Below are 12,475 nucleotides of genomic sequence, written 5' to 3' on the forward strand. Positions count from 1 at the left end.
GTGTAGCAAAGTTATGAATTTAAACTCCCAGGCTCATCTTTTGAAAGTTTTGTGCAGGTTTTCCTTTGAGGAAGAGGACTGAAAGGTCAGATATAGAATGATGGCTTTGTGAAAAGTGTTCCACTACATCACCTGTGGACGAGATGGTTGTCTGTCACTTTTCTGTGAGTTCATTCAAGAGCATAGTAATTGTCTCATAGCAACTACATTGGTGAAATTGGGGCATTTAGTGCACCAAATGAGGTCACCACATGTTGTGATAGGCATGTGTCGGACCCATGGATCTTGAAAGGTGTGTTGTTGGGGGTGCTGATCATTGTAGCAGTGGAGATATGTCTGCAGAACTTGCATCTGTTCTGGCAGGGTCTGGTGCCACTTTGAGTTGGTGTCCGGGTCTGTGGGGAGCTTGCTTCTGATGATGAGCGTGGAGAGATTGGTGTGTTGTTTGAAGGTCAGAAGAGGGGGCTCAGGAAAGATTTCTTTCAGGATGTTTTTAAGGGAGGGACACTGGAGGACTAGGGAAAGGGAAATTAGGAGAACATTAAAGAGTAAACTAAATCGTGTTAATAACTAAATCATTTGAATAGTTTGGGAATAAGGCCAATGGGCTTAATGGTTCATTGCCAATCAACTATGCATGACATCTGAGTTTACTAGTAACTCAAACTTTTGCTATCTGGACTTATGAAGTTCAAATATATTCAAAAGTTACATGCTTGGTCTCTGGGGTGCAGTTGATGATCTATCTGCTCTAATAGTGCCCCTCACCCGACTGATAAACAATGTTGCCTTACTCTGGGAGGAGTCTTCTCACCCATTCTGCTTGCTGATAGAAATTGTTCTACGATATTGATTGTCTAGCAGAAGATGCCATCTTGAGGACTACAGTTCATGTCTACTGGATTTGATACAGTCAGGGATTATTTCTTACAGACACTCTGGGCACAATCCATTTGCTCAAACATGAGAGAGAAGATAGGATCCATTTTGGAGCCATAATAAAAATAGATTTTTCCTATGTTACAAATGCATCTGATTTAGACTATATATCCAACTTTATTTTAAAAAGTACTAATGAATGGTGGTTTGTTGAAATACATTTTATATCTTACATAAAGATTGAACATGGGCTGGCTTTGTTGTATTTTAACCACAATAGAGCTATAATTCTGCATGGCAAGAATGTGTTATCTAAGGATGAAATTTAATCTATTTTAGTCACAGTCACAGCATGAGTACAGACTCTGTAGGAAGTTATTTAGCTTTGTAGACCAAAAGCTACAACATAGCAAAATCTCCTTTTGAAGTTTTACCCCGATGCACTTCAATGAATAACTGTAGAGCAACAACAGATTGTGGTGGTTCTACAGCTTGAAGAGTGTATAGTTCAAGCTTTCAAGAATGAATCTGTGCCTTATTTGTGCAAGCCTGTTCTGTGCCTTATTTGTTAATTTATAATGTTCACAATGGCAACCAGAAAACATTGTTCAGTAGCGTACCATGCTATTGCCATGAAATTCCTGGATCCATCTGCTGATGCCGCTTGGGGGAAGCTGTTTTGTATTGCTGGACCTTACCTGTTTGCACAAATTGCTATTAAGTCTGAATTATCAAGTCACTATCTCAGGGATTTCCACTACTTGTTAGTTTAAATACTAAGTATTACTCTTCCTGTTAGAGCCTGGTGCTATGAAGTGAAACACCCTGTCACGGCAGATAACGGAACAGATCCCACAGATTGTATTTAACTACATTTTAATAGGAGGTGAGCTTCTGCAAGGATAGGTATCAGGTTACTGCCACTGACTATATCAATGATAGGGCTGATCAAAAGTTTATCAACTGGTCTGAGCTAAAGAAAAATTTTCATTAAATTTCTGCTTTCTGCAGAATTCTTGTCAAAAAAAGGAACCTGAAGACCAAATACCTCTCAAGTGAAATATTTCACTTGAAAACCAAAATATTTTGATTCAGACTTGCTGCCACAGTGCCTAATGGGAACTGTAGTTTGGTTGTCTTGCATGAGCATGGCTCCTCAATTGGACTTCATTTCTCATGCTGTGCCATGGGACTCCCATAATGTACCATCCTCCTATCAAAAATGGAGACTATGGGACTTCATGGGAGGTGCAGTTCAACCAGTGGCATAAGGCACTACAGCTCCCATGAAATACTGCAGCAATATTTTCAAATTGAAATGTTTTGGATTTCAGCCAAAGTGTACATGTGTGTTTTTGTTTTTGGTTTTTAAACCAAAAAGTTTAAATTTCCAGCCAGGGGGAAGAGGAAAGTGGGAAACCTCTGACCAGCTATAGTTTATGGATGATGTAACTTTACTGTGTAAATCATGGATTTATGATGATGATTTAGTTGGTGTTGGTCCTGCTTTGAGCAGGGAGTTGGACTAGATGACCTCCTGAGGTCTCTTCCAATCCTAATATTCTATGATGCTATGTCCACTGGTGTTCCTACAAGCCTGAGCAGACTCAGTCTGACCTGGGTGCCTGTTCAGTTTATCATGTACTCTCTCTCCAACAAAGCTGCTTCCTCAGTGTTCACTGAACATTAGTTATGAAGCTGATCACATCTCCAGCAAGGAAACACTGTATAGTTCATATAGTACAGTACCTAATCTACTGACTGGAACAGCCATGTCAACTAGGTACAGGTCCTAAACTGAAAGGCTTCTCTGCCAGGTAGATTGCATATTTCACTCCAAAGCATAATTGATTTAGTTGGGGTTGGTCCTGCTTTGAGCAGGGGGTTGGACTACATGACCTCCTGAGCTCTCTTCCAACCCTAATCTTCTATGAGTCTAAGAATGAGTATCTGCTGAGAACTACAAACCTTTGTTGAAGTATTAGCATCATTTCCTCCTGGCCTATTTAGAGGTATTGTGGACCAATATAGGTCCATTTCTTAGTTTTATTTTAATTTTTCATGGGGTGGAGGCAGAAAACATGGGTGCCTCTTTCCTGGCCTGATTGCCTTGCAGAAGGGGATAGGGACAAACTTGCTCCCTAGTTTCACCACACTTGTAAGGAAGACTCTCTGCTATAGAGAGGAAGGAGACCACGGGCATGTGGAAACCAGCTATCTGGCCAGGTATATGCCCTACCCATCTCTCTTGTGGCAAAGGGATATGAACACTTTGAAGACTTGCTACAACATATTCACTCTGCCATTTCCCAAGATAGCCCTACTCAGACTGGGGGATTCATCCTCTCCTCCTTTCCATTTATGCTACAGTTGTGGGGATAAGGCAGTTTATCTTGCTCCTTCCTTTGCCCTGAATGTTTTCCTCCCTTGGTTTCTTAAGTCTTGCTGCATTCTATGGCCAGTTTCATGCTGCTGTGTAGAGCAGGGGTTCTCGAACTTCATTGTACGGCAACCCCCTTCTGACAACAAAAATTACTACACAATCCCAGGAGGAGCAATCAAAGCCTGAGCCCCACTGCTCCAGATGGGGGGCGGGGGTGGGAGGGCAAGGCCAAAGCCCAAGCCCCACCGCCTGGGGTGGGGTGGGGTGGGGGAGGCCAAAGCCAGGGCTTCAGCTTCAGCTCTGGGAGGTGGTGCTCAGGGTTTGGCCCTGGACCCCAGCAAGTTTAAGACAGCCCTGGCAACCCCATTAAAACAAGGTCCCGACCCACAGTTTGAGAACCATTGGTCTAGAGAAAGGCCTATACTCTCTGACATCTTCAGCAAACAGGTGACAGAACTTATTCCAGTAAGAAGGGTGGGAGGAAGGGATTCTGAGGCTGTGTGTAAAAACTGTACCCTGTTACAATTCTTAAATACATGATTAGATTTTAAGTGTCTGGCCCTCTTTTTTCTCCAAAAAGTGAGGGCCAAGGATACAGCAGTGCTTCAACATTAGTGGCTACCATCATAAATATTTTACATGCTTTTTATAATGCAGTGAGATGTTTAAAGCACGATGAAAAGTTAACAATAAATAATGTGGCTGCTGGTGGGGTGAGATTGCCAAATGCTGTTCAGGGAGAACTAAAAGAGCAGAACAACATACATGATGACTACTCTCTCTCGTGGGCTAGGTGTATTTTCCAAGGTAAAACCCGATGATTAGGAAGAATATAGAACACTATAATTTCTTATCATTCCTTCCCCAGAGTCAGATCCAAAGAACCAGCAACTGCCCAGACTCAGAAAAACCATTTTATAAAATGTCAAATGAGCATTTAGTAGCATTTCTGGTGCATAGTGTATTTAGCTCTAGGGAGGATGCTGCTGACCCTGATGCACGTTAAACAGTGAGCCTGTCATATACAAATAGGAACAGGAAGCTTTATGGAGCAGACCTAAAATTTCAGAATCACCACTTGCAGTTCTAAAGTGGCCCCAGTTTTAAGGATCCCTCTGATTTCATTTTAGGCCCAGTCACAGTGAAACCTAATGTAATTCTTCCTCTTGCAATGTATAAATGTGCTGATATTGATCAAAATAGGCATAATAGATGGATTCTTTAAAATGAGTTGTACTATAGTCTTTGTTCAATTAAAGTGTAAACTAGAACTGGGGAGACAAGATTTCTGTGGTGTGGTCAAATGCTATGTACACTATCTGTAGTCCATAATATATATAAAAAAGCCAAACTTCTAAGCTAATTTCTATTAAATTCACCTAATAAGGACAAATGTCTAATTTGTTTAGTTAACCCATCGTTCTCTAGTCTCCTTAGAAGTCCTTCGTCTCCTGTGGAACAATCATGATTTGGAAAGGCTTTTACAGGTGTTGGTTTTCTTTGTTGCAAGCATAAGCAATTTTAATGAATAATTGGCTACAGAGGCTCTGATAAGTAACAGCCCCCCTCCAGGCATTTATGCTCTGAATTTATTTATTTATTTTCAAAACCAATCCAGTTCATTCCGATGCTAAGGAACTGAAAACATGAACAGACAAACAGAAATGGGAACCTTTTGAAAAGTAAGCCACTATATTCTCTGAAAAATATTGGGAGATCCATGTGGATATTGGAATACTGCAAATACTGCACAGCCTGCCGAGGAGGAAGTCATGATTCATGAACTTAATTGGCAAGCTAAGCATGAAGATAGTTTGGTTGTATGTATTGGCACACAATATTTCTAAAAACCCCTATTAAATTCTGAGACACTTTTTTCCATATGGGCACAGTCCTGTGCAAAATGGGAATGGTTAAACATCCTATAGTAAGGATATTATCACTAAATTGTATAGACTTCTACATTATTTCTGTAGTTCCTATAAAAAGATTTAACTCCCTTAACCATTCCTGCAATTGTGGGCTCCTACCCCCATAACACGTGACATATACCAAATATCTGTTTTTAAAAGCATTTATCTACACCAGTTTGTGATGACGTGCATAACTCATTTGTGGCTTTGCCAGTCATGAGAAATGCAACCATCCCAAACTCATTCTGATTATATCTTTATAGCAGATCACACTCTCATATATTCCATTTCTCTCTTGGTAGACTTCTCTATGTTTCAGGGAATAAGCTAAGGTGGACGGATCTTTAAAGATTTTGCTTTTATTGATTTGTGTCAGATTTTAAATGGCATGGTATAAATGCTGTTTTTTATGCTCATATACCTACACTTAGTTGTTAGCAGGCAGTGTTAATGCTTCCTAGTTCCATTTTTATTACATTCATATTTTTTCAAGCCAAGTATGTATGGAAATGAACAGGAAACTGAGGACTAATATTGTATTATAAATTTCTGCAATTTAATGTGCAAAACTGGGTTGTTGTGTGTTTTGGCTTTTTTTCCCCCCAGGATCAGAAGCTAATTGGTTAGTACAATTATATCCTTCAAAAAACTTTGAGTGAGTTCATTGCGGTCGATTGGTTTTGTAATGGTTTGCAGGACTGTGTTCTGTCACACAATTAATACAGTTAAGAAAGAGTGTACTTTTTTCTATTATTATGGTTTAAATATTTCACATGGGAGTGTGGGGTTCTCACAGATAATTCTCAGGTTAATGGTGTCAGTGGACAAGCAAATAGATCATGCTGCCCAATTTGGGTTCAATAAGTGGGACATCCTTTAGGAGATCCCATTAAGCAGCCTATTTCATAGGAATGCTGTGGAGACATTCCTGGGATGAAATCCTGATCCCATGAGAGTCTCTTGGGAGTCTTGCTATTGACTTCATTAGGGCTATGACTTCACCTCCGGCGAGTGAGACCTGGCTCCTGCCCCTGCCAGAGGTGACATCAGTGCTTCAGAGAAGGGTTCCTCTTCCTTTGCTTTTGGTACGGTTTCCTGAGATCCAGCTTTTTTGGGGTTGTTGATCAAAGCGGCTTCTTGCTTGTTTTCTCCCCCTCCCCCCCCAAGCAAGCTGGACAACTGTGCCCCCTGCGCACACCACCTCCACTTAAAGGTGAGGTCAATCTCAGGTTTAGGAAACTATTTTTAATAAAAATATGGCTTGGTTTCAGATTCTAAACAGTAACTGAAGTTTTTGTTTAAAATATTTCGTTGTTTCTTTTATTCTGGGAAATGGGTTCTGAGGTTGTGTGACAATGTCTGGGCAAATTATGTCACACTAATATCTCTGGGTATTTTCTGATTAACTTTAAGAACTGACACAAACTCTTCCTTCACCAAACCTTCAAAACAAACCAATCCATTCCTGCAATCAAATGCCTATGCAGATTTGATTGTAGGATCAGGGCCACTGTTTTTATTTGATTATCCATGTCGTTGTCATCAGATAAATCTTGACACTGAAGATCTAGCAATTTTATTATGCTGATTGTTTTTAAAAGAATGCTCTTGTCTTGTGGATTGATTTAACATGCAAATAATTAGTAATAATAGTTTTCTTGGAGATTTATTTTTTCATTTAAATACACATTGAAGGTACATAGTGAAATTGATTGTACTTATTACATTGTTTTTCAGCAGGATGTTCCTTGCCACTCTTTTGTCTTGTATAATATGATGATGTAATTATATCTCAAGTTCAATATACTTTTTATTTTGATACTGAGAAACTTAGAAAATGAATACAGCACATTTTAACCTATGTCTTATGTACAAATACCTCTCATCAAATATATTATAAATATATAAAACATGTATTCTAAGACTGTACCGTACTGTAGCATAATTCACATTGGGATAATGTAGGTATACAATCTTCTCGCTCTGGGATTAGTTTCTTTATGGTTAGAATATTTAGTAGCATGTGCATAGCAGTCAAGGGTGATTTTCAAAAGGTTAGGAGTTTGGATTCAATTTTCATAAGCATCAGATAAGTTGGATGCTTATATAAATCTCATCCAAATCTCTTGTATCTGCAAAATTTCACTGGGAATATGATATTGTGACACATAATTGTTATTCTCATTATATCTATCTATATCTATATCTATATAAATATGATTCATTACTATTATATGTGGTCACTGCCAGAAACTAGAAGTGGGTGGAAAAATGAATTTGTAAATTCTAAACTTTAAAAAAAAAAAAAAAAAAAAAAAAAAAGTCTTGATTCAAGTTCAGGTCCAGATATGGGTGAAATCTCAGGCTGGAGTGCAGACTTTTTATTTTTCTCTAAATTACCCCATGTTGATAGATGACATAAGTCTCCTATTAGTGCAGAATGAAACCAATACACAAATATTAAAAGTGGGTATTTTGTTATCTTGTGTTACAGCTGTTATTTCAAGAAACCAAGAAGGACCTGGAGAAATGGGAAAGGCTGTGCTCATTCCCAAAGATGACCAGGAGAAAATGAAAGAGCTGTTTAAAATCAACCAATTTAACCTTATGGCCAGTGACTTGATTGCACTTAACAGAAGTTTGCCAGATGTAAGATTAGAAGGGTGAGTTTGTAATGCACTGTGTAATTTTCAACACATATGGCTCAAAAATCACACTATGAGCCATATTTTACCAATATATATTTGCCTGGGATTCCTAATTGATTTCAGGGCATGATAGGGCTCAATATTTGATAGTTTAATACTTGATTATTTTCAGTGGTTGGTTGAAGAAGCTGTTTGAAAACATAATGATTTATCTTTTGTATTCCCGTACTTACAAAATGCCTGTCAATGGCAATAGAAGTGTGTGTGTGGGGGGGGTGTACTGAGGAGAATTAGATCTCAATCACATTTTCTAATGTGCCTTTTATTTGTATGTTTTTTAAATTGCTATCAGCGGACAACTGTGGCATGCACTGAGCAATTTATACAGCACTCAGTTACCAGCTATAGTACCTGAGGGAAAAAACAGTCTCTCTAATAATTCTGATTGAAACATATTGGGTGAAGATTTAACATGTGTATGCTTAATCAGAATCTTACTTTTTTTAAAAAAAAGGTAGTAAGAACTATTTCCAAAGGCTAGAAAGATGTCCTGAGAAGTCAGTAACAACATTTTTTTTTCTCCAATACCATCTCTAAATTTGACTTCTAATACAAAGTTTTATGTATTAAAAAATGTTAGTGTTCCACATGATGTACCGGTAGTTTATGAAGTACTGTACAATGTCAGGTTGCATCAATCACTTTAGCTATCTAATGTGTGTCACATCACTGGGATCATAGTTACTTTTTTTCCCAAGGGGTACTTCTGAATATGTTATGAAAGTGTCCGTATTTACTGTCTGAAAATTCATAGTCATTACGCACATAGATAGCTCCTAGCACTGAAGCACTAATGGTAGAAAAGTAAATTATCCAGAGACTGCATGATGGCTTACATCATAAGGTCTTTGTAAAGACCTGACTGTTCTGATTACTGTAATTTTTATGTTACAAAAAACTTGGCTCAAATTTGTCATCATTACAAAATTGTCTTGAGGAATTTTCTGTAATGTGCTGGCTTTGTGGGTGTCAATGAGTGTGTTGCCCTCAAGTCGTAAATCCATGTAGCGGCTTTGAGATCTACGAGTGTCAGTACCGCAGCTCTCCTTCAGTTCAAGAGGCCTATTTTTAATGGAGTCAAAGGGCAAGTGTGCCATCCATTGTGCTCTGTGTGTATGTGTGGATAAACATGTGATTTATATAATAATTGTCTGTGTATGTGGTGCTACAAGTTGTTGTGCCAAATAAAATTCCCCATTCATTGCTGAATGTCATGGTTCAGTGAAAGGTAGAAAAAACTCCATATGGTACCTGGCCAACTCTGGCAATGGTGTATATAGGAGAGGATAGGAGGAAGAATTCCCTCCTGTCCCCCTAACATGTTTATGTCCATATTTCCAGGAAATAATGCAGTTACTGCAGCATAAGCAAGGCCCTTCATTTTCAGTTTTTACCAATTTTTCCTGAAAAATTTCCAGGTTTAACAAAACCTTTTATTCAATAGTTACCAAATTTTGGATCGCTCAACTACATGAAAAATTGGATTAAGAAAATCCAAAATATGACATTGGGCAGGTGTGTGTGATGATCAAAAAATTAGTCTATCTGTTAAAGTAAGACCGTGTCATGGAAGATGCATGCATGTGTGCATATATATGTACCTCAGTGCTTGAGTCCTAAAATTAGAAGTGCTGGAACTCCCTGGACCCAGCTCCTTGCCCCGGCAGGAGAGATGGCAGCTTAGTAACCTGGGAATCCTAAGTAACAGAGCTGCCATCTCTCCTTCTGGAACGGGCCTGGAAGTGGAAGAGGTGGAGAAGGCAGCATGAGGAGACTATGCCCTTCCTTCCTCTACCTCTTCCACTTCTGAGGCCACTCTTCTCTATTCGTTGCTTTATTTCTCTCTTGTCCCCGATATTTACCCGGAAAACTGAAGCACTGATTTTTTTTCCATTTTTAATTTTGTTGTTGTTGTAATAAACAACACCGATAAATTCCTGGGAAATCTTAAACAAAATAAAAACCAAAAACGAAGGGCCTTGGAGCATAAAGCTAATGTAATGGAGTGGAAAATCAGTCCCCTAATTTCTTAACTTCATTTTTTGGATATATATATAAAAAAATACTATTTTTGTTTTTAAAAAAAGGCTCAGTCCTCCTAAAGAGGTTTTCAACTGAAATTACATGCATGAAGGATTGACATTAGGGTCAAATTAAATTTTACATATGTTGGTATCTATTTAAGGATACTTGTAGATTGCTGTCTGTAAATTGAAATCTGGGAAGGCCCCAGGGCTTTGTAACCTCACACCTGAGTTACTGAAGACAGATGAGAGTATTGTTGTACCACGTCTGCACAGATTCTTCCAGACCATCTGGCTCACTAATATCATCTTTGACTGGAAGAAGGGTGGTGTTCTGCCTCTTGTTAGAAAAAGGCAATAAGGCTGGGTGAATACCTTGATGACCTTGTCTTATTGGTTCAATCTGTGAATCACTGTAGTTGATAGCTGATCTGGTAGGGCAAGAACCAGTACACTTTGGTTTGGTTATCAATCAGACAGAAGTAAGTTCCTGAAGGAGTAGGGTGACCAGACAGCAAATGTGAAAAATCGGGGCTGGGGGTAATAGGAGCCTATATAAGGAGAAGACCCAAAAATCGGGACTGTCCCTATAAAATCGGGACATCTGGTCACCCTATAAAGGAGACTTTGACAATAGATTACAACCAGCTCAGTATTAACCTGACCAGATGGCATACTGATCAGATGGCAACTGTTAAATACTTTGGCAGTGTTGCAGACAGTGCTGGAGTGCTTGAAACTTGTAGACGCTCATATAGTAGCAGCCAAGTTCCAGTCCGTTCAGTGGTCTCTGTGGAGATGTCATGGCATAAAGCTTACCACGAAGATGTGGATTGATAGAACCCTGGTTATATCAACTTTATTGTATGACACTGAAACATGGGTGCAGAGGAAGGCTGAAGAATGGTGGATTGGTGTTTTGATTCTTGTTGGCTTCATCAGCTGCTCCATATTAAGTGGCAGGACAAGATCAGCAATAAAGCTATCCATAGCAAAACCCAGTGAGTGCCTGTGTCAACACTGGTTCATTTTTTGGTGGTTTCCTTGGTACAGGCATATTAGGATGGAAGACCTATTACAAAGCATGTTTACCAAGGACTGTCACTACACAGTCAAGCAATCACATGGTTGCCCGAAGCTTTGATGGTGTGATCGGTTCACCAGTGACAGACATAGACTGAACAGCCAGCCAGTTTTACGGACCTAGCTAGAGATCAGTCTGGGTAGTACTTGATCTGCATGAGGCTACAACCTTTTTGGATTTGCAACGATGATGATTGGTTTTGTGTATTTGTTTTTGTTTGGGGGCAGGGGGGGGAGATAAATCTTGTTTTGGTCACTTAAAACATACAGAAATATGGGACTGGCTGATCTTTATCTTCCCCTTTCAATTCTCTAGTCCTCATCTGTTCTATATTTTGCCACCTAGCTACTCTGATAATGGCACACATATCAAAAATGTAATAAATTGTTAAATTTGTTCTCTCAAATGACTTCCAAAGTGGATCCCACTTTTACCTTAGTATTGCTGGACCTTCCATCCCTATACAGACACTTTCTGATAGGCTACTCCTCTCTCTATATATTCTCTCTAGCGCTCCCTTCCTTGACAAGGACTTTTCTTTTTTTAAATGATAAGATTCTGAGTAGTTAAAAATCCACATGCATGCCTGATCTCACATGCTTATTTGCTTATAAATATAAAATGCTTCTCTTTTTTAAGAAACATACTAAAAGAGCAACTGAAAGATAAATTAAACATTTAAGTATTAAATATGTTATGTATTCCATGTTTTGTTTTGATGTGGGAATTATAGGGTATCAGCCACCACATGAAAGCTACTATCTGAACAGATAAGGAAGGAAGATAAAGCTTGTCTAAGTAGTTCATCTACCCTAAGGCTCATCATTCTGCAAGAGTGTCAACAGCTGGCATATAAACAGGATCATTTCAGTTATGTTACTTTATCTTCCCTAATCCTTCAGTATTCCCTGAGAACAATATTCATTAGTCAAACTGATTGGCTGGTACTTATTACTAATAATTTAGTGCCTGATTCTGCAAATGCTCAGACACATGAGTAATGTGAGTACTCAGGAGTTGATTTACTCATGTGAGTGTCTGCAGGATTGATTACTAGATTATTTAGGAAAAGTGTGAGGCAAACTAAATTATAAAAATATCAATTTTAAATTATTTCTCATTTAAAAAAAATCATGTTCCTAGAATATCATGACCTACACTTAACTCTCAATTATTTTAGCTTACAACACATTTTTCAGATAAATGAAAACAATTAAATACACACATATTGTCAAGATGTCTAAATCTCCAATTATGCATGCTTTTAAAATTGAATCTTCACTTAGCTTGCTTATATATGTTTGGTTTAAACATTAACCTCTCCAGCACTGAGTGGAAATTTAAAATAAAACAAGCAACTCCCCCAGGCCCCACAACACACACACCACTGCTATTAGGGTAAGTCTCATGCATAAACCATGCATGTATGCACCTCCTTGAACTGTAGTCATTTGAAAGTCAGCACAGGTAACAGTTATGACAAA

General features: G+C 38.6%; 1 protein-coding gene across 1 annotated transcript in view; it reads left to right on the top strand.

The window, feature by feature from the left end:
- Window positions 1-12,475, top strand: part of GALNT13 (polypeptide N-acetylgalactosaminyltransferase 13) — a 324,991-nt gene that overhangs the window by 120,234 nt on the left and 192,282 nt on the right. The window contains exon 3 of the mRNA XM_065413193.1: window positions 7,670-7,838. Within this exon, the coding sequence (XP_065269265.1) occupies window positions 7,670-7,838 (169 nt within the window). The remainder of the gene's footprint in view (window positions 1-7,669; window positions 7,839-12,475) is intronic.

This window comes from Emys orbicularis, chromosome 11, assembly GCF_028017835.1.
Source record: "Emys orbicularis isolate rEmyOrb1 chromosome 11, rEmyOrb1.hap1, whole genome shotgun sequence".
In the NCBI taxonomy this organism is placed as follows: domain Eukaryota; kingdom Metazoa; phylum Chordata; order Testudines; family Emydidae; genus Emys; species Emys orbicularis.